Source organism: Oratosquilla oratoria, chromosome 26, assembly GCF_046742065.1.
Source record: "Oratosquilla oratoria isolate Oo_2021 chromosome 26, ASM4674206v1, whole genome shotgun sequence".
NCBI lineage: Eukaryota > Metazoa > Arthropoda > Malacostraca > Stomatopoda > Squillidae > Oratosquilla > Oratosquilla oratoria.
The window spans coordinates 8,293,318-8,314,963 of record NC_134802.1 but is presented as its reverse complement, the minus strand read 5'-3'; the positions used below and the strand labels follow the sequence as shown (position 1 = coordinate 8,314,963).

At 36.4% G+C, this 21,646-nt stretch overlaps 1 protein-coding gene across 2 annotated transcripts in view; it reads right to left on the bottom strand.

Moving 5' to 3' along the window:
* The window catches only part of LOC143039379 (spondin-1-like), a 294,073-nt gene that overhangs the window by 118,308 nt on the left and 154,119 nt on the right, over positions 1 to 21,646 (bottom strand). For both annotated transcript variants that reach the window (XM_076209302.1, XM_076209301.1), the window contains exons 6-9: positions 10,182 to 10,388; positions 8,351 to 8,474; positions 7,167 to 7,297; positions 366 to 579 (exon numbers count right to left, since the gene is read on the bottom strand). In XM_076209302.1, coding sequence (XP_076065417.1) covers positions 366 to 579; positions 7,167 to 7,297; positions 8,351 to 8,474; positions 10,182 to 10,388 — 676 coding nt within the window. The remainder of the gene's footprint in view (positions 1 to 365; positions 580 to 7,166; positions 7,298 to 8,350; positions 8,475 to 10,181; positions 10,389 to 21,646) is intronic.

Genomic DNA, 21,646 nt, shown 5'->3' with positions numbered 1-21,646 from the left:
ATGACATAATATGATAGGGCCAGCAGGATGAGGAAGGGATAGGCAAAGAGGGTAAGAAAAAATAATGAGAACATGTAAGAACAGAAAGGGCAACAAGTTGGATTGAAGTAAAAAAAATATTATGAATGGACAGTATTCTTGAAACTTGCTTCCACCAATGAGATCAAGTGCCTTTTAATAAGATTATTGATTTATGATGAGTATCTCTATCTTTTCATATATGATGCCTTGAATACCCCTTACAGAATATAATAATGTTTTGTCACATACCTTTGCAAAAAAAGGACAAACCAAATACAATTCCCAGTTCATAAATATGTTTTTTCAGGATGAGAAGGTGGTGGAGAGAAATATAATGTGCTTACGTTTGTGAGCATCGATGTCAACGACTTCCATAATGGGATTTTGAGGATGGCCTGGGCAGTCACGGTGGTAGAGTCGCTGACGTTGGATCACCACCCGAGCAATGGGCTTCATGGGCTCTCCGCTGGGGTCAAAGAATGGTGACATCAAACTATTTGGGTATGAGTTTGTGATGCGATAGATCTTCTGCTGAGGAGTTGTGGATTCAGACTTTGCCTGCAAAGAGGAAAATTAAGTTAAGAGCCAGTAGCTGATGTGTACTGTATTCACCTAATTATATTTACTTAATTGTAGTATACAGTAAAGGAGCAATGATCATAGGGTCCTGTCTCCTATTTTCTAATTTTCTAACATATCTAGACTTAAATTTATGTGTAGTTCCAACTTTGATTTCCAATTATCATATATTTAGATTTGAACTCATGTATTCTTTGAAATTGGGCTAATCACCTTCTAAGCTATTCCACATATTTATACATTTATATGGCAAACTGTATTTCTTCACATCCTTTCAACATGTGGTAATTCTTAATTTACTTCCATGACCTCTTAAGGCCCTCACATCTTTAATCAGTAGATCTCTTCTATCAATGCAATTTATCCACTTTAGTTATCTGAACATTGTAATCCTGTCACCTCTTTCTCTTTGACCTTTCAAAGTTGGTAGACCCAGTACTTTAGTCTTTCCTCATATGGTTTATCTGCCAGACTGCAGACCAGTTTGGTTGCTGCCCATTATAGTCTCTCAATTTTGCTTATATCATTCACTCTGTGTGAGGACAATATGACTGATGCATATTCCAGTCATGGCTGTATCAGGGTTCCAATAAATTTTTTCATCATTTCTTCATCCATATAATGGAACACCACTTTAATCTTCTGCAGTAGTCCATATGTCTCTCCCACAATCCTCCTGATATGTCTGTTAGGTGACAGGTTGGCTTTTACCAACACTCCCAAATCTTTCTCCTCTTTTGCTTTTGTAATGCGTTTCAAGGAATAGTTTAAGGATAGCCTTTTGCCACTACTGGCCATTTCATTTCACCATGACACACCACAACACCCTTCAAATCATACAAAACAAAGCCCTAAAAACAATTACAGGCTGCACAAATACAACACCTACAGACCATTTACACCATGAAACAAAAGTCCTCAAAGTCAAGGACCACCTCGACATGAGAGGCACACAAACACTTGCCGCAGCCACCACAAACACATCACACCCGCTACACTACATAGCAGAACACCCACACACACCAAGAAACATTAAAACAACACCCAAAGACCTTTATCACGCACAGATACTATCTTCTATTCCTCCACAACCACCAAATACCAGCCTCCGGAAACATATTCATAATCATATCACTCACCGCTCCATTAACACACTGAAAGACAACACACTGCTGCATGCCAGACCCCCTGATATCCACCCTTCTGAATCCTCTCTCCCACGAAAGGACAGAGTCCACTTGGCCAGACTGCGGTGCGGTCACCACCCAGCACTTCTAAGCTACCAGAAGAGGCTGGATGACCGCGTTGTGAACAGCTGCCCAGGATGTAACACTTCACCCCATACCATACAACACATAATGGAAGACTGCATTATACACAATCATGCACGCAAACAACACAACATATGCTCTATAAAGGATTTGTGGGAAAACCCAGTTTCGGCTATGGCATTCCTTGGGGAGACGGGACTGCTCGGACAGACAGTCTAGGGAATGACAACAACAACAACAACAACAACTGGCCATATCCAATACTTTTTTTTTTTTTTTTTTTTTTTTTTTTTTTTTTTTTTTTGTATACTTCATTTCCCATTCTTGGTTCCGTGCAAAAATAATATCTAGATCCTTTTGCAATATTCTACCATCCTCCTCATTTTTTACTCTTCTCATTGTTTTTACTTCATCTGCAGACATGTTGGCATAGCTTCTTGTTCCTTCCACCATGTCATTAACATAGATAAGAAACATTATTGGTGCAAGCACTGAACCTTGTGGAACTCCACTTGTTACTGCTCTCTTGTTTATTATCTCGTCCTTTACGACTCTCCTCTTGTATATTTCCTTCAAAAAGTCTTTAATCCATTCTAATAGTTTGCCTCTCAGTCCTCCAACATGCTTTAATTTCCACATCAGTCAACTGTGGGGTACTTTATCAAATGCCTTCTCTAGGTCTAGGTACACTCAGTCCCCCCACCCCTCTCTCTCTTGCAGCATATCAATCACTCTTGAGTAAAAGCTTAAAAGGTTCAACTGACATAACCTTCCAGATCTGAAGCCAAACTGACTGTCAGAATGTTCATCTTTTCAATATATTTTGTCCATCAATCTTTCACAATCCTTTCACATAATTTCACTATCATACTGGTTAGTGATACTAGCTTATAATTTAGAGGTGTTTTCTTGTTTCTGCTTTTGTGAATTGGCATCACAAAAATTTCCTCTTTCTAATCAAGTGGCACAATGCCTTCTTTCAATGAACATGTAATAAGACTGTGGATCTTGTCTGCTAGTTGATCCCTATATTTAAGTATCCTGAAGCTTTTGTCACATCCACTGATCCCAGGAGATTGAGCATTTCCCTCACTTCTATATTTATATCTGCTAAACTTGGTTTTTTGCTGCCCTTGCTTTTATCCAAAAAGTTGTACTCTTATGTGAAGACTGATTGGAGACCTTCATTTATTATTTCTGCCTGACTGAGGCCTCTTGAAAGACTTCATCATCTACTATCTACTTGGTGATTTCTTCCCTGTGTCTCAATTTATAATGTATGAACCTGTAAAATAGTTTTGGTTCATCTTTGCATTTTTCTACTACACCTCTTTCAAAATTGCTTTCTTCCTCCCTGTGAATTCTGGTATAGTCATCCTAAGCTTCTTTGTAAGCTTCTTTTGTTTTATTGCTTCTTTTCTTTCTCTATTTTCCCCAAGCAACATCCCTGTCCTTTTTCTTTTTTCTTTTTCTTTTTTTCTTTTCTTTGCAATCCCACACTTTTTGTTAAACCAATCCTATTTTTGCTTCTTCTTTTCTTTAATATTTGGCACATGACTGTTCAGTCCTAGGATGTAAATGTCAAGAAAGATTTCCCATTTCCTCCCTATTCCTTTAGTATTCATGAATTCCTCCCAGTTTAATTCTTCAAAGAATTTTCTCAACCTAAATAATCTGCTTTCCTGAATTTGAGTCTCCCTTGCCTGTGTGATTCATTCCTTGGCTCTATTTTCTTATCATCCAGCTGAAATACATTTCATACTTTGGTGGCTCAATAAGATGAAGGCTGGCAGAACATGTAAATTGCATGCTTCAATTAGTAAAAAAAAAATATTAAAAGCTAGGTTGCATGAAACTTACTTAATTCAAACCACATGAATGATCAAGATTACAGGTAAACGTCGACTTACGATGGCCGCGACTTACGATTGTTCGACTTTACGATGACGACGACGACGACGACGATATGATAATTTAACCCCTTCCATACGGTGCCGCACACGTAGGCGTCATGAGGAGCAAGTGGATTCGCGACGCTGCCATATCGGCGTCTTGATTATATTTATTGTAGTCGCCCCTGTGTTTTTACATTCTCTCAAATGTGCCCTAAATCCCATTCTCTGTGGTTTTCAAAATTCGCGGGTGAAAGAGAGAACGATCGATATAAGCGGTGACTATATTTTATGATGCGAGTATTATTACGTCACGTCGTACGGCTGGCATTGGCTGCTGCCCGCGAGATTTAAGTTCCGTACTGAAAATACATATTATAGTGTTTGAATATGGTAAAAAGGATAAAAATAATTAAATAAACTACTGTACATGTTTAATAGGCTATATTCAGTATCTCTGGTGGTTAATATACAGGTAGGCTAGGTACAGTGACCACGGAACAGAGTGGGGATCGACTTACGATGAGATCGTCTTACGATGGCTCTATCGAAACCTAATGCCATCGTAAGTCGACGTTTACCTGTAATTAGTGAAAGTACTGTGATACAGATGCTGTAGAAACACAATTTTTCTGTTCATTGTGGCATATGGTTTGTTAATATTTACATTAAGGAACTGTTGCTTTCCTGCCTGGAGTGTTGTACTGATTAGGCATAGCAACACTGATAAGGATCTTATTTAATCTGAGTACCAAAAAGGAAGAAGATTAAGTTTATACCTTCATCATGGTGATGCATATTTTAAGTCTTTGTCCAATACGGTAATACCTAATTATTTAATTCAGCTGTGGGACAGAATTTGTCCAAGATGCCATTGTGGTAAATCAGAGTGATGAGAGTAGAAAGTTTAGTTTGATTGCAGGATACAATATGAAGCTTCTCCAGTAGACAATGGCAGTCTTTCTATTATATTCTGTGGTTTGTCCTGTCTTAAACAGAGGAGCAAAGAGGCCTAATGCTAACCCCAGGGAGACATCTCAGGGCAATATAAAATTGGTACAAAGAAAGTTAAAAAAAAGTTAGCTCAGAAAGGGACCTAGGAGTAATTATCTGCAAAGACATGTCACCAGACAAGCATATCAACAAAATAGTCAGAGAAACCTTCAATTTACTAAGATCAATGAAAGTGGCCTTTGACTACTTAGATGAGGAAATGATAAAGAAAATATTAGTTACATTGATAAGACCAAGATTGGAGTGCACCACGACACTATGGACACCCAGTACTAATAAGAATATAAAGAAATTAGAAAGAATTCAAAGAGCAATGACAAAGATGGCACCAACACACTCTAAACTGACATATTGTGGTGCCGTCGATTGATTAGTGTTTAACCAAGAGCACCTCCAATGGGAGTGATCAGAGATACCCACATAAGAACGATTTGGGAAATAAAAAAATCAAGGTATACGCTGCCACCACCCAATCGTCTATATGGATATATCTGACCATAAATGGAAACTGCTCCTTGTTATTCACGTCTGACTCCGTCCCCTTTCCTCAGGTCGTTCGGGGTTGGTTCTGGGTAGCGAAAAGGCCTATGCCCAAGTGGGGAGTAGTAAAAGAATATAAGTGAAGGTCTGCTATGTGTTAATTATTACACTGAAGCAAAAATATAGTAAGGAAATACAAAAGTATATTGTGGTTTTCTCCAACTAGACAATCTATTGATCCTTACAATATGAAAAATATATGGGTATGCGAGACATTTAATAACACATTTTTTTTTTTTTTTTTTTTTTTTTTTTTTTTGCTTATGGGCATCATAAGTAAGGTCACAGGCACGTGGAAAAACGTAGTTATTTACGCTCCAACCTTCCGGTCACTGTATAAGTCTGCTTACAATATTGTGTCTACCTTCAAGCACTGTGTCTACCTTCAGCCCCGTATTCTTATTAGAGAACGATCACAGACAGAATTGTACTCTAAGGATTACACCCTCATAGCTAATGTATATACGCAAAGTGTTTGTGAAGTACACTCCCTTAAACCCTTTTAATTCCTGTTATCGGAATCGTTTTTGGCATCAGATTCAAAACTTAATAATAATAATAACTATCTACCTACTATATCTGCACTATATCATTTAACTCACATATTGACATTTGTTTTCATTAATCTTACAGAGCGTATCCATACCTGTTATCGGAATCGTCCATAATACCCAGTCTCTCAAATAAATAAATAGATAAATAAAACGAAATTCCAAAAATAATATCCCTTCAAAATTCCTGTCCTTACAATATGAACAAAGATTGTCCAAACTGAAACTACCAACCCTGGAAGAAAGAAGAGAAAGAGGAGATCAACTAACCATTTCCAGAATTATGAAAGGTATGGAGGTCCTTGACAGAGATGATTAAAGTGAGATAAGAGAAAAAAACAGGACATGAAAAGAAACTCAAAATGGATAGTTATAGAAGAAATCTGAAAAAAGAATAGTTTCCCACACAGAGTGGTGGATATCTGGAACAAATTGGATGAGGCAACAATGTGTACAAAAACTATATAAGAATTTAAGAAAACACTTGATGCTGAAAGTTACAACTAGGTAATACATCACTAAGCCAGCATTAAGCTTCCAGGAGGGTACCCCGCAATTACTAATTGATAAAATGTTTTGAAAAATATTTTTTAAGTATTTCAATGCTTCTTGATTTCATCTGAAATATGTGATGAAAAGGAAAAACTGAAATGGGTTTGAAACATCAGTAATATAACAAATGGTGGATTGGTTCTGATACCACATGGCATGATGTAGACCCTCATTTCAAACTAACAGTTAATTTGTGACTGCTACTTACCCTGGGAACTTCATTTGTAGCTTAGCTCTTCCTTGTGGATTTTTTTCCCAATCAGGTCATTACACATGGTGTCATAACCCATGGATTTTTTTGTAGCCTAATCTTTAACACTTACTCTAGCTCACGAAATTGAGATTCTCTTCAGTCTGGTATCCTCTCACTGAATAAAATTTCCTGGTGTTAGCCAGAACAGAAGCTGTACTGTAAGACAATGTATTGAAGAGTCATGCAGTCTACACCCAAAATATGTACTGCTCTGCATTCAATGTTTATAGGCATGTCTAGTGTCTAGATTCAAACTAAACCAGGTGCAACCACCACACAGAGGACCCAAAACATTTCATATTACAATGCTCCACATTAACAATCCCTTAACAATAACACAATATATCTATCTCAAGTGACTTCTGGACCTGCCAGTTACCTGAAGGCTACAGGTCTTCTGCAAGAGACCAAGGTGAATTGATTGATTGATTTATGTTTAGTGTCTGATCACAAAGCTTCATTCAATACAAAGTCACTTTAAAGTATTACTTGCCGAGTATGTAAGACCCGAGTTGGTGCCACCATCCACTGGATAGAGATTGATGGTTTTGTTTTCAAGCCAAGTACAGTTGGCTTGACAAAGGTCGAGTGAAGACACACCCACGAACCAGTCTGGTGATGGAGCTGTGAAATAAAAAAGGGAACATGGAATAAGAGCACACTCAATGTAATAGACATTGGGAAGTAAACCCACTACAAAAACAAAAGAGAAGAAAGATTTGGGGGTGCCGATAAAAGACAACCTGTCACCTGATAAACATATCAGCAGGATTGTGGGAGAGACATACATACTGCTGCAGGAGATCAAAGTGGCATTTCACTATATGGAAGACAGGAGAGAGTAAACAGAAGGTAGATGAGTTACAATAATGATTGATGGATCAAATCTAAATTTTTTAATTCAATGAGTGGTTGCCTATGAATAAGGGTACAGATTGGGATGGAAGGAAGATTGTCACAGATGACATGTACACAAAGAATAATAAGAATATATAAGAGTATATCCTAACCATCCTGTCTTTACATTATCATGAGCTAAAAAATCCAATTAGGGCAGTGTAATTAAGCACTACATCTAATTTGTCAAGTGTTACATGATTCACTTTCATATAAGTACACCTTCTCTCATTCACACCTATCCTGTCTTTCTTTTGCCTTTACATAAAAGGCTACTCCCACTCTTACCTGCCTTTTGGTTCACAAGGCTTATTCATAAATGTGATGGGCCATTACTAATGACACAGTGGGGAACAAGTGTATTCCAGCCCATGTTTACAATATTATGAGACAGGGCTTTGGTATTACTGAATATTGTCTCTTAACAGGCCTTATATAATATCATGGTCTCACAGTATCTATACCCTGACTATCAGTTGTTTCTCCCCTGAGTCTAAGAGGGCTCTCAATACAGTGTGCTCGACAGACATTTATCAGATCAAATCCAAATGACGATTCACCTGAAAAGTTAACTTGGAATGGATGGGAATCTTATCAGGTGAGTTAGTCTGAACTTGGTTAAAATAAAAATCCTATGAAATCTGGCATTGTAGCAAGTGGATTGTGGGAATGTCAGCTGCAACAACTCCAACTTTAGCCACCCAACATACTATGATTTAGTGTCACTGAAGTGTTCCATATTGAAGTCAGGCAACAGAGAATTGATCATCAGGGTCTTACCAAACTTGGACACAAGAGACATGAGGTGGTTCTTCTTGTCCACTCGGAAAATGGCAAAAGACTTCCGGCTGAAATCCTGGTACTGTGTTCCACGTGCCTTGATGATGGTTCGGATTCTTTTGTTCTGGAAAATGTATAAATAGAGCCAGAAAAGAAAGGAGAAAGAGAAGACATGTGAGATGGGAAGAGAAAGGAAAGAGGGAGGAGAAAGAAAGAGGAGTGAAAGAGAAAAAGACAAGACATGCTATAACAACATATTTTCCCAAGAATATACTCTGTTAATGACAGTAATCTGACAATAAAGCACTGTGTACTTTTCATTACAAGGATGTCAATAAAGGGGGTCCTCAAGTTATAACAGAGCTCTGCTCCTATGCCATGTCATAAATAGATTTTCAGTATATGTCAGAACCAACCTAATAAAGCATCTTCCATAATGATGAGCAAATTGCCCCCCCCCCAACAAAAAAAAGAAACACAATCAAGAGAGTGAATGATAAATAGTGTTCAAAAATGGTGCATAACCATTAAAGTTAAAAGTAAAGTTGCCCAGTTTCAGTTCCAATATCAGTCTCAAAGTCTCTCCTCATAACATCTGCTGAGGCAAACCTTAACCCCTCAACTATGGCACCCAGCCACAGCAGTAACCTCCCCAGTAATCTGCTTAAGCTCACAGGCCTAGGTGAAGCTCAATCTGCTGGCTCCATGATTATGAGGCCAGTGTACTAGCCAGGAGGTTAGTACAGTCCCTGCTTCAAATACCTCCATAAGGAGACACCATTATAGCCCTCTCTGAGAGGGAGAGCTGATGACATTAAATTGAATCATACCATGGGCAATATATTAAACTGAATAGTAAATGGATCTTGTTAACTGACCTAAATCAGTGGTTCTTAACCTGTGGGGAATTCCCCACTGGTGGGGAATGGCGGAGTTGCCAAGTGGGGAATGACCAGTCGGACAGGAGAACCACTTTTTTTTCTTCTAATTGATGTGTTTTTGTTTCTTTTTGTTTGTTTCTGGTGTCTTCTTGTTGTCACATTTCGTGAATTTGTAAATATACAAATTCGATTTTAACCCATGCAGTGTTTAGTAACTAAACACTGCATGGGTTAATATCGAATTTGTCAAAGACCGATGCTGTGGTGGGAAATGGAGAGTTGGCTCACTAAAAAGTGGGGAATTGGAGAAAAAAGGTTAAGAACCCCTGACCTAAATCAAGTGAGCTAGAATTTATTCATTTAAATTTTATTTAGAAATTAAATTGCACTGATTTGTCAAATGTGAATTGACCTCATCTCCAGCTGAAGTTCCTTCAACACTCAATATAAACCTTTCAACAAGATGATCTTATATTATTTTGATCAGGCTAATGCCAGATGACTACATTCAAAGGACAAATTCTGTGCAAGAAGTGGTTTCAATCTCCATTTTGTTCTAAATTTATCCCTCAGTTGAATAAGATTTTCTGACATGAGCCTGAACAAAAATCAGTATTGTGGTTTGCAGTGTTGAAGGAGTGAAATGAAGTAATATGTTTATAAGACTTGAGGCAGGTTCACCATTGACCTTATATTTTCAATCCAACTCCCAGATTGTGTAGATTTTAAACAGACACAAATCAGTCAACCAACCAGTCCTTTTGCTATTCCATCTGTTATCTTCTGCCAAACTTTAACCCCAAATAAAAAATTTCCCTCCATGCCATCAGTCAGCTTCCTTAGAGTCACAGAGAATTTGTCTTCTCCTAAGGTCAGGTCATACAGTTGATCTTATCCCTTCCTGACTTTCTCCCATTATTATTCCTAGTCTACATTACAATGATACTCACATTCCACTTCATCTCCCTTTCAAGGGCTTGTGTGAAGCCATCTTCGGCTAATTGCTTGAGGCCATCAGAGGCACAGCCACCATACTCCCAGAGCTTGTAAACTGGTGAGTGGGAGGCACCAATGATGTCTGAGAAGTAGGTCAACCATTTGTTGGTTGGAAAGTCCTTTGGGTGGGTCTGGCGAGACCAAAGGCACTCAAAGGTAACCTATGGGGAAAATGGAACAGATTTGATATCATCAGAGGTAGCTCAAGTGTTTGAGAACAGGCACTTTATAATTTAAAATGTATACATATATATATATTACAGGTGAAAAATGTAATCACACATTTGTCAATAACGTAGAAACCACTGTTGGAGTAGAAAAGACTGGAAACGGGGAATCTATATATTTCGATTACAAACTGCAATCCTCTTCACATACATATATATGTATGTATACATATATATATGTATATATATATATATGTATATATATATATATATATATATATATATATATATATATATATATATACATACATACAGGTAGTCGTCGACTTACGACCAAGTTCAGTTCCGACAGACAGGTCGTAAGTCGATCTGGACGCAAGTCGGTCTATATATATATATATATATATAAAGTATATATTACCCTTTATATAATATATATATATATATATATATATATATATATGTATATATATGTATATATATATATATATATATATATATATATTGTATATTTAGCATACTGAAATAATCTTAGCATCTTTGAACTATGTTGTATAGTATTTTTAACCTTTTTATCATTTTATCTGATTTTCTTTGGGAAACGTAGCCTAGGCCTAAGCATATTGAATAAAATCCTATCATCTTTGACCTATGATATGCAATACTGTATTTGTTAACCTTTGTATTATTTTACCATCAGACTTTCTTTAGGAAACGTATGCATACTGAATAAAATCTTATTATCTTTGAGCTACGTTGTTTAATATTCATTAACTTTTTATCATTTTCGTTAGGAAACGTAGCCTAGGCCTACGCATACTGAATAAAGTCCTGTCATCTTTGACCTACAAATCCTTTTTTGTTGGTTACATTAAAATCATTGTAAAGCAAAATTAGGAAAAAAATATTTCGAAACACATTCTTTTCGTTTACGTACTGTACCGAAAATATTGTTATCGACAACAGACTAATAAAAAAGTTTACTGTTACATTTTATTAATCGCAAAAAATAAAAATACAAAATGCTGTGCCGAACATTTTGTCATCGACAACAGACTAGGCATAAAAAAATACTGTTACATTTTATTAATTGCAAAACATAAAAATACAAAATGTAAGGCAAAATTAGGATTTTTTTTATTTCAACAAAACACATTCTTTTCGTTTAAGTACTGTACCGAACATATTGTTATCGACAACAAACTAGCCTAGGCATAAAAAGTTTGTTATATTCTATTAATTGCAAAACATACAAAAATACAAAATGCAATGCAAAATTAGGAAACATTTTACTTCAAACAAACAATACACACACACACACACACACACCCTTTCAACCGAATGGACGGCGTGAACTGGTGTTCCAAAGAAAAAGGAAAAACTACGTGGATCACAGCATTCAGGAAGTGCCTATTGTATTTATAGGGAAGGGGAGTGCTCGTGAAATAGTGGGGAAGTGATAGGGAAGGAGAAGGGAAGGGATATTGAGGGAAATGGAAGGAAATGAGGAAGGGGAGGACTTAGTCCAAGAGTCTAGACGGCTAATAAACAAACATTGAACGGGCGACTTGGATTTAGATGAGGGGACTAACAAAATTGTAAAGATCAGAAACATATATAAGAGCAGTTCAATGGAAGGTGAGGATGATAATTTCCAAGGATTTAATGAAAGGGCGGCGGATACCAACCTCCCCTGACTGGCAAAACTGGAGGAAAAACTTGAAAAAATGTCTGACAACTGGGAAGTTAGGTTTGGCAAAATGACAAAAATTGCCGAGAGATTTGAAAAAATTGAAAAACTAGAGAAGGCGACAAAAACTTAACTGATGAAATAGAAGACCTAAAAAGACAGTTAAGAGAAGTAAAGGTGGAGAATGAGGAATTGAAGAGGAATAGTAAAGAAAACAGAGAGGCCATAACTAAAGAAGCTAAGAATTGGAAGACAAACCAAGAAGACAATAAAGTTTCATTCACTGACATAATCAAACAGCAATTGAAAGAACATACTGAAGACTCAGTTATAAAAGTGATGAGACAGAAGGAGAATATTGTAAGAGATTTAGCAGACAAAAAGAAATGTATAATTATATTAGGAATGGAAGAGAAACACAACCTAGATAGAACCACAAGAATCAAAGAGGAAAATGAAAAAGTAAGCCAATTACTAGAATCAGTTCAGGAAGATGAACCAGAAATTATGAAGCAAATCGAAGAGAAGTTTAGACTCGGAAAGTATAGCACAGATAAGACCAGACCAATTAAGATTAAATTCAGGTCACAAACGACGGCAGAGAATATCTTATCCAAAACAGGGAAACTAGCAATAAGTGAACAATATAAAAAGGTATGGATAAAAAGGGAAATGAATAAAGAGGAAAGAGAGGAAGAAAAACAGAAAAGACTTCAAGCTAAGGAAAAAAACGAGAACAGAACGGAGTCAGAAAAAGAGATTCTATTGGAGAGTAGTGAATATGAAACTAAAGAAAATCGACATACAAGAGAAAAACAAAAGGGAAACAGAGAACACAATGGAAGTGGCAGAAAACTAAGAGTGTCTTACACAAATATAGATGGATTAATAACAGGATTGAATGAGCTGAATGATTATTTGAAGAAAAAACAAACAGACATAATGGGAATTGAAGAAACAAAATTAAAAGGTCCACTACCACCCAACAGTGTAGGACATAATGCATATAATTATTGGATTAGAAACAGAGAGAAAAAGCAAGGGGGTGGAGTTATGTTCCTGACTAAGAAGGATATATACGTGAAATGTGTCACATATGGAAAGAAGACAGTAGAGATGATAATGATGGAAGTAGAAGACAGAGATAAGAGCAGAAAGTTTGTGATAAATTATGTGCCCCCCAAAAAAGGCTCGTGGGGAGAGAGTGAACATAAAAGTATGTTAGAGGACACAAAGATAGCATTAAACAAGATAATGGAAGAGGGAGGAAGAATAATTATGATGGGCGACTTTAATTGCAAAGAAATCTGCTGGAAAGAAATGACAGTAAAGGGTGGAGACGGCTCATGGGGAAACGCTCTACTTGAGATGATTACTGACAATACAATGACACAATGGATACAGGAGAACACTAGGTATAGAAATGAAGAAGAGCCATCGAGACTAGACCTAATAATTACATCTGAACCTAGAATAGTGGACAAGATTGAATATAAAACACCATTAAGTAAAAGTGACCACATATTGATTGAACTGGAACTTAATGAAGAAAAATATATGAAAAGAAATGAACAATATAGAAAAGGAAGAATGATGTATGAAAAAACAAACTTTGATAAAATAAGAGAATTCTTTCAAAAAGAAAACTGGGAAGAAATATACAAAGAAGAAACAACAATGGAAGAGAAATGGAATATTTTGACAAAAAAATTACAAAAAAGGAGTGGAAAAGTATGTCCCAAGACAAAAACAAGAAAAAGAATATGTAAAATGCTGGTACAATAGAAGTTGTAGGGAGTTAAAAGACAAAAAAGACAAAGCCTGGACCAGATGGAAAAAAGACAGAAGACCTGAAAAATGGAAAATATATACCTGTTATAGAAATGAATATGTACAAACGTGCAGAGAGGAAAAGAGAAAATATGAAAAAGATGTCATAGAAAAGTGTAAAGATCAACCAAAACTATTCTACAGATTTGTAAACAATAAACTGAAAAACAAACAAGACTTGGAGAAATTAAGACAAGGGGGAGTTGAATACACAGAGGAAATTGAAATGGCGGAAATTATGAACAAACATTTTAAATCAGTGTTTACAAGGGAGAACATACAACCTGAAGAGAACGAATGGAAAGAGAAAGTCCCCCCTATGAAAGAAATAGAAGTAACAAAGAATGAAATATTGAAACACTTGAGTAATCTTGATGTCAGAAAATCGCATGGACCAGATGAAATAGCAAACTGGATTTTGAAAGAATGCAGGAATGAACTGGCAGACAAAATACATAGCATACTAAACAGTTCCTTGAAAGAAGGAAAAGTTCCAGAAGATTGGAAAAAAGCAAATATAGTACCTATATATAAAGGAGGAAATAAAGAACCTACAAACTATAGACCAGTCTCTCTAACAAGTACAATAGCAAAAATTTGTGAAAGAATTGTCAAAAGTAGATGGGTAAAATATTTAGAAAAAAAAAAAACGTGCAAAACCAAAGGCAATTTGGATTCAGACAAGGACGATCATGCGTCACCAATTTAATATGTTTCTATTCAAGGCTAATAGATATAGTACAAGAAAGAGATGGATGGGCTGACTATGCATTTCTAGACCTAAAGAAAGCTTTTGACAAAGTACCACATAAGAAGTTGCTTAAGAAATTAGAAACTGAAGGAGGAATACAGGGCAAACTGCTAAATTGGATGGAAGACTTTTTGCAAGAAAGAAAAATGAGAGTAGTGATAAGAGACCAACACTCAAAATGGGACGAAGTAATAAGCGGTGTTCCGCAGGGAACAGCTCTGGCCCCAATAATGTTTGCTATATATATTAATGATATGGATGAAGGAATTGAAAGCTATATGAGCTTCTTTGCAGATGATGCAAAACTACTGAAAAAAGTGAACACGGAAGAAGATTGTGAATCACTACAGAGAGATCTAAATAAAGTACAGGAATGGAGTAGGAAGTGGGAGATGGAGTTCAATACAAAAAAGTGTATAATGGAATTTGGAAAAAAGAAAAAAAAAACAGAATAACAGGATCATATAAATTGGGAGAAGAAGGAATAAAAAAAAAGTAAAAAATGAGAAGGACCTGGGAGTCATTGTTATGAATATGTCACCTGAGAAACATATAAACAAGATTTTTGGAGAAACTTATAATTTAATAAGAACAATCAAAGTTGCATTCACATACCTGGATAAAGAAATGGTGAAGAAAATCCTAATCACCCTGATAAGACCAAGATTGGAATATGCAGTAACGATATGGTCACCAAGTACAAAAAAATGTATAAAAAAAAAACTTGAAAGAATACAGGACTGTATGGGGCAGAAACGTGGAACATAAGAGAAGAAGAGAGAAGGAGTTTGAATGTGTTTGAGATGAGGTGTCTGAGAAGTATGGTGGGGGTTACTAGGCTGGATAGAGTGAAAAATGAGGAGGTGAGGAGGAGAACAGGGGTGAAAAAGGATTTGGGAGATAGGGTTGATGAAAGAATATTAGGATGGTTTGGACACATGGAAAGAATGAGTGAAGAAAGACTAGTAAAAGAGGTATGGAAGGCAGATGTGGAGGGAGTGAACATGAGGGGACGTCCTAGGATGAGGTGGATGGATGGGGTGAAGGGGGCTTTGGGGAAGAGGGGAATGTCTGTTGAGGAAGGAAGGGAGAAGAGGGAAGACAGAGGTGAGTGGAGAATGGTTGTATATGGATGATGTTGTGACTGCATGAGGAGGAATGGGGGGTGGGGTAGTATGTGTGAGTAAATTTTGACGCAGCCCGAAGGGATTTCTCCCCGTCCTCGCCTTATATGCAAAGGGGGACGGAGAGGGGGGGTCGCCGATTAAATGAAGCGGCCTTGCTGTGGATGTACTGTGTCTTGCGACACTGCTTCTGACCCAGGGCGGTGGGCAGGGTGCAGGGATGACCCGTCATCCAGGAGGTGCTCAGATGAGAGGAAGGGTGGGAGGGGTGTGGAGTGTATTTAGGGATGAAATGGGTGGGAGTGTTTTTATGCCTTTCCCTTTTTGGCTACCTCCCTTGGAAGGGGGAAAAAGCCTTGGTATATGTATGTATGTATGAAAGAATACAAAGAGCAATTACAAAATTGGCAACAACACTCTCAAAACTATCATATGAAGAGAGACTAGAAAAACTTGAACTACAGACACTAGAGCAAAGAAGAGAGAGAGGAGATTTGATAGCTATTTACAGAATCATGAAAGGCATAGAAATTACTGATAGAGAGAATCTGATAAAATGGGATGATAGAAATACAAGAGGACACGGAAAGAAAATAAAAAAAGACAGCTATAGAAGAGATTTGAAAAAGAACAGCTTTCCTCACAGAGTAATAGACAGCTGGAACAAGTTAGATGAGAAAGTGGTGTGTGCAAAAACAATACATGAATTTAAAAATAGTTTAGATAAAATGAGATATGAAGACGGGACCCCACGAGCATAGCTCCCCTTCTCGTAAAATACAACTAGGTAAATACAACTAGGTAAATACACACTTCAACGAACGGACGGCTTAGAGGACGTTCTGAAGAAAAAGTGAAATTTCGTGGATCCCGAAGCAAAGGAAGTACCTATTGTATTTACAGGGTGGGGGGAATTGCTCGTGGTGTAGGGGATAGTGAGGAAAAAGGAGAAGGGGAAGGATTACTGAGGGAAATGGAAGGAAATGAGGAAGGAGAGGACTTGGCCCAGGCAGGCAGACGCCATGTAAACAAAAGAGGTCCCGACCAATTTAGTGACGACGAAATGTCTAACAAAAATGTAAAGATTAGAAACATAGATAAGAACAATTCAATGGAAGGTGAAGATAACAATTTCCAAGGATTTAAAGAGGGTGAGGCGGATACCAACCTCCCCCGACTAGCAAAACTGGAGGAAAGGCTTGAACAAATGACTGAACATTGGAAGATTAGGTTCGGTAAAATGTCAAACCTGCAGAAAAAATTGAAAGATTGGAAGAACTAGAGAAGGCGAACAAAAACTTAACTGATGAAATAGAAGAACTAAAAAGACATTTAAGAGAAGTAAAAGAGGAGAATAAAGAATTAAAAAGGAACAATAATGACAATAAAGAAACAATAGCAAAAGAGGCACAGGGGTGGAGAAAGATACAGGAAAATAGTAAAGTTGCATTTACTGATATAACTAAACAGCAAATGAAAGAACAAACTGAAGACTCAGTTATCAAAGTGATGAGACAGAAGGAGAATATTGTAAGAGACTTAGCAGACAAAAAGAAATGTATAATCATATTAGGAATGGAAGAGAAACATAACCCAGATAGAACCTCAAGAATCAAAGAGGAAAATGAAAAAGTAAGCAGTTTACTACAATTAGTTCAGGAAGATGAACCAGAAACAATGAAACAAATCGAAGAGAAATTCAGACTCGGAAAGTATAGTACAGATAAGACCAGACCAATTAAGATTAAATTCAGGTCACAAACGACGGCAGAGAATATCTTATCCAAAACAGGGAAACTAGCAACAAGTAAACAATATAAAAAGGTATGGATAAAAAGGGAAATGAATAAAGAAGAAAGAGAGGAAGAAAAAAGAAAAGACTTCAAGCTAAGGAAAAAAACGAGAACAGAACAGAGTCAGAAAAAGAGATTCTATTGGAGAGTAGTGAATATGAAACTAAGGAAATTCGACACACAAGAGAAAAACAAAAGGGAAACAGAGAACACAATGGAAGTGGCAGAAAACTAAGAGTGTCTTACACAAATATAGATGGATTAATAACAGGATTGAATGAGCTGAATGATTATTTGAAGGAAAAACAAACAGACATAATGGGAATTGTAGAAACAAAATTAAAAGGTTCACTACCACCCAACAGTGTAGGATATGATGCATATAATTATTGGATTAGAAACAGAGAGACAAAGCAAGGGGGTGGAGTTATGTTCCTGACTAAGAAGGATATAAACGTGAGGTGTGTCACATATGGAAAGAATACAGTACAGATGATTATGATCGAAGTGGAAGACAGAGATAAGAAGAGCAGAAAGTTTGTGATAAATTATGTGCCTCCGAAAACAGCCTCGTGGGAAGAGAGTGAACATAAAAGTATGTTAGAGGACACAAAGATAACATTAAATAACATAATGGAAGATGGAGGAAGAATAGTTATGATGGGCGACTTTAATTGCAAAGAAATCTGCTGGGAAGAGATGACAGTAAAGGGTGGAGACGGCTCATGGGGAAACGCTCTACTTGAGATGATTACTGACAATACAATGACACAGTGGATACAGGAGAATGCTAGGTATAGAAATGAAGAAGAGCCATCGAGACTAGACTTATTAATTACATCTGAACCTAGAATAGTGGACAAGATTGAATATAAAACACCAATAAGTAAAAGTGACCACATATTGATTGAACTGGAACTTAATGAAGAAAAATATATGAAAAGAAATGAACAATATAGAAAAGGAAGAATGATGTATGAAAAAACAAACTTTGATAACATAAGAGAATTCTTTCAAAAAGAAAAATGGGAAGAAATGTACAAAGAAGAAACAACAGTGGAAGAGAAATGGAATATTTTGACAAAAATTTACAAAAAAGGAGTGGAAAAGTATGTCCCAAGACAAAAACAAGAAAAAGAATATGTAAAATGCTGGTACAATAGAATTTGTAGGGAGTTAAAAGACAAAAGAGTCAAAGCTTGGACCAGATGGAAAAAAGACAGAAGGCCTGAAAAATGGAAAATATATACCTGTTATAGAAATGAATATGTACAAGCATGTAGAGAGGAAAAGAGAAAATATGAAAAAGATGTCATAGAAAAGTGTAAAGATCAACCAAAATTATTTTACAGATTTGTAAACAACAAATTGAAAAACAAACAAGACTTGGAGAAATTAAGACAAGGAGGAGTTGAGTACACAGAGGAAATAGAAATGGCGGAAATTATGAACAAACATTTTAAATCAGTGTTTACAAGGGAGAACATACAATCTGAAGAGATCGAATGGAAAGAGAAAGTCCCTCCCATGAAAGAAATAGAAGTAACAAAGAACGAAATATTGAAACACTTGAGTAATCTTGATGTCAGAAAATCACATGAACCAAATGAAATAGCAAACTGGATTTTGAAAGAATGCAGGAATGAACTGGCAGACAAAATACATAGCATAATAAACAGTTCCTTGAAAGAAGGAAAAGTTCCAGAAGATTGGAAAAAAGCAAATATAGTACCCATATATAAAGGAGGAAATAAAGAAGACCCTAACAACTATAGACCAGTATCCCTAACAAGTACAATAGCAAAAATTTGAGAAAGAATTGTCAAAAGTAGATTGGTAAAATATTTAGAAAAAAACAATGTGGTAAATCCAAGGCAATTTGGATTCAGACAAGGACGATCATGCGTCACCAATTTAATATGTTTCTATTCAAGGCTAATAGATATAATACAAGAAAGAGATGGATGGGCTGATTGTGCATTTCTAGACCTAAAAAAAGCTTTTGACAAAGTACCACATAAGAAGTTGCTTAAGAAATTAGAAACTGAAGGAGGAATACAGGGCAAACTGCTTAATTGGATGGAAGATTTTTTTGCAAGAAAGGAAAATGAGAGTAGTGATAAGAGACAAACACTCAAAATGGGATGAAGTAATAAGCGGTGTTCCACAAGGAACAGTTCTGGCCCCAATAATGTTTGCTATATATATTAATGATATGGATGAAGGAATTGAAAGCTATATGAGCTTCTTTGCAGATGATGCAAAACTACTGAAAAAAGTGAACACGGAAGAAGATTGTGAATCGCTACAGAGTAATCTGAATAAAGTACAGGAATGGAGTAGGAAGTGGGAGATGGAGCTCAATACAAAAAAGTGTAGTATAATGGAATTTGGAAAAAGCAAAAACAGAATAACAGGATCATATAAATTGGGAGAAGAAGGAATAAAAAAAGTAGAAAATGAGAAGGACCTGGGAGTCATTGTTATGAATAATATGTCACCTGAGAAACATATAAATAAGATTTTTGGAGAAACTTATAATTTAATAAGAACAATCAAAGTTGCATTTACATACCTGGATGAAGAAATGGTGAAGAAAATTCTAATCACCCTGATAAGACCAAGATTGGAATATGCAGCAATGATATGGTCACCAAGTACAAAAAAATGTATAAAAAAACTTGAAAGAATACAAAGAGCAATTACAAAATTGGCACCAACACTCTCAAAACTATCATATGAAGAGAGACTGGCAAAACCTGAACTACAGACACTAGAGCAAAGAAGAGAGAGAGGAGATTTGATAGCTATTTACAGAATCATGAAAGGCATAGAAATTACTGATAGAGAGAATCTGATAAAATGGGATGATAGAAATACAAGAGGACACGGAAAGAAAATCAAGGAAGACAGCTATAGAAGAGATTTGAAAAAGAACAGCTTTCCTCACAGAGTAATAGACAGTTGGAACAAGTTAGATGAGAAAGTGGTGTGTGCAAAAACAATACATGAATTTAAAAATAGTTTAGATAAAATGAGATATGAAGACGGGACACCACAGGCATAGCTCCCCTTCCCGTAAAATACAACTACGTAAATACAACTAGGTAAATACATATATATATATATATATATATATAAATATATATATATATATAAATATACATATATATATATACACACACATATACATATACATATATATATACATATATATATGTATATATATACATATATATATACATATATATATATATATTATATATATACATATATACATATATATACATATATATATATATATATATATATATATATGGGATGGGAGGGGATAGAGAGTATGTGTGAATGATATTCTGAAGCAGTCCAAAGTATCCCTGTCTTCTGTCTTTCTACACAAGGGGATGGAGAGGGGGGGTCGCCAATTAAATGAAGAGTCCTTGCCATGGATTTCCTGTGTCTTTCTGCATTATTTCTGACCCAGGTCAGTGGACAAGATGCAGGGATGACCTGTCATCCAGGAGCTAAGAAAAGAAGGAGGGAGTGGTGGTGAATGGGAGTGGAATATATGGGGATGAAATGGGTGGGAGTGGCTTTATGCCTTTGACTTTGGCTAACCTCACTTGTAAGGGGGAAAAGCCCTTGGTATATGTATATATGTAAGTACAAAGGGCGAGAGACTGGAGAAAGTGAATAGCTTTAGATACTTGGGGGCGAATGTGGTGGGGAAAGGGAGGAATAGAGGTAGAGGTATAATGTAGATTCAGAGAAGACTTGGGGGATTAAAAAGTGTAATGAAAAATAGACATTTGGGAATGGATGCTAAGAGGAGATTGTATGAAGGGGTGATTGTGCCAACAGCACTGTACGGGGCAGAAACATGGAGCATAAGAGAAAGAGAGAATAAGGTTAAATGCTAGATAGATTGAGAAACAAAGAGGTGGGGAGGAGGGAGGGGTTGGAAAGGGAGTTGGGAGATTGGGCTGATGAAAGAGTATTGGGATGGCTTGGACACATAGAAAGAATGAGTGAAGAAAAATTAGTAAAAGAAATATGGAAGGCAG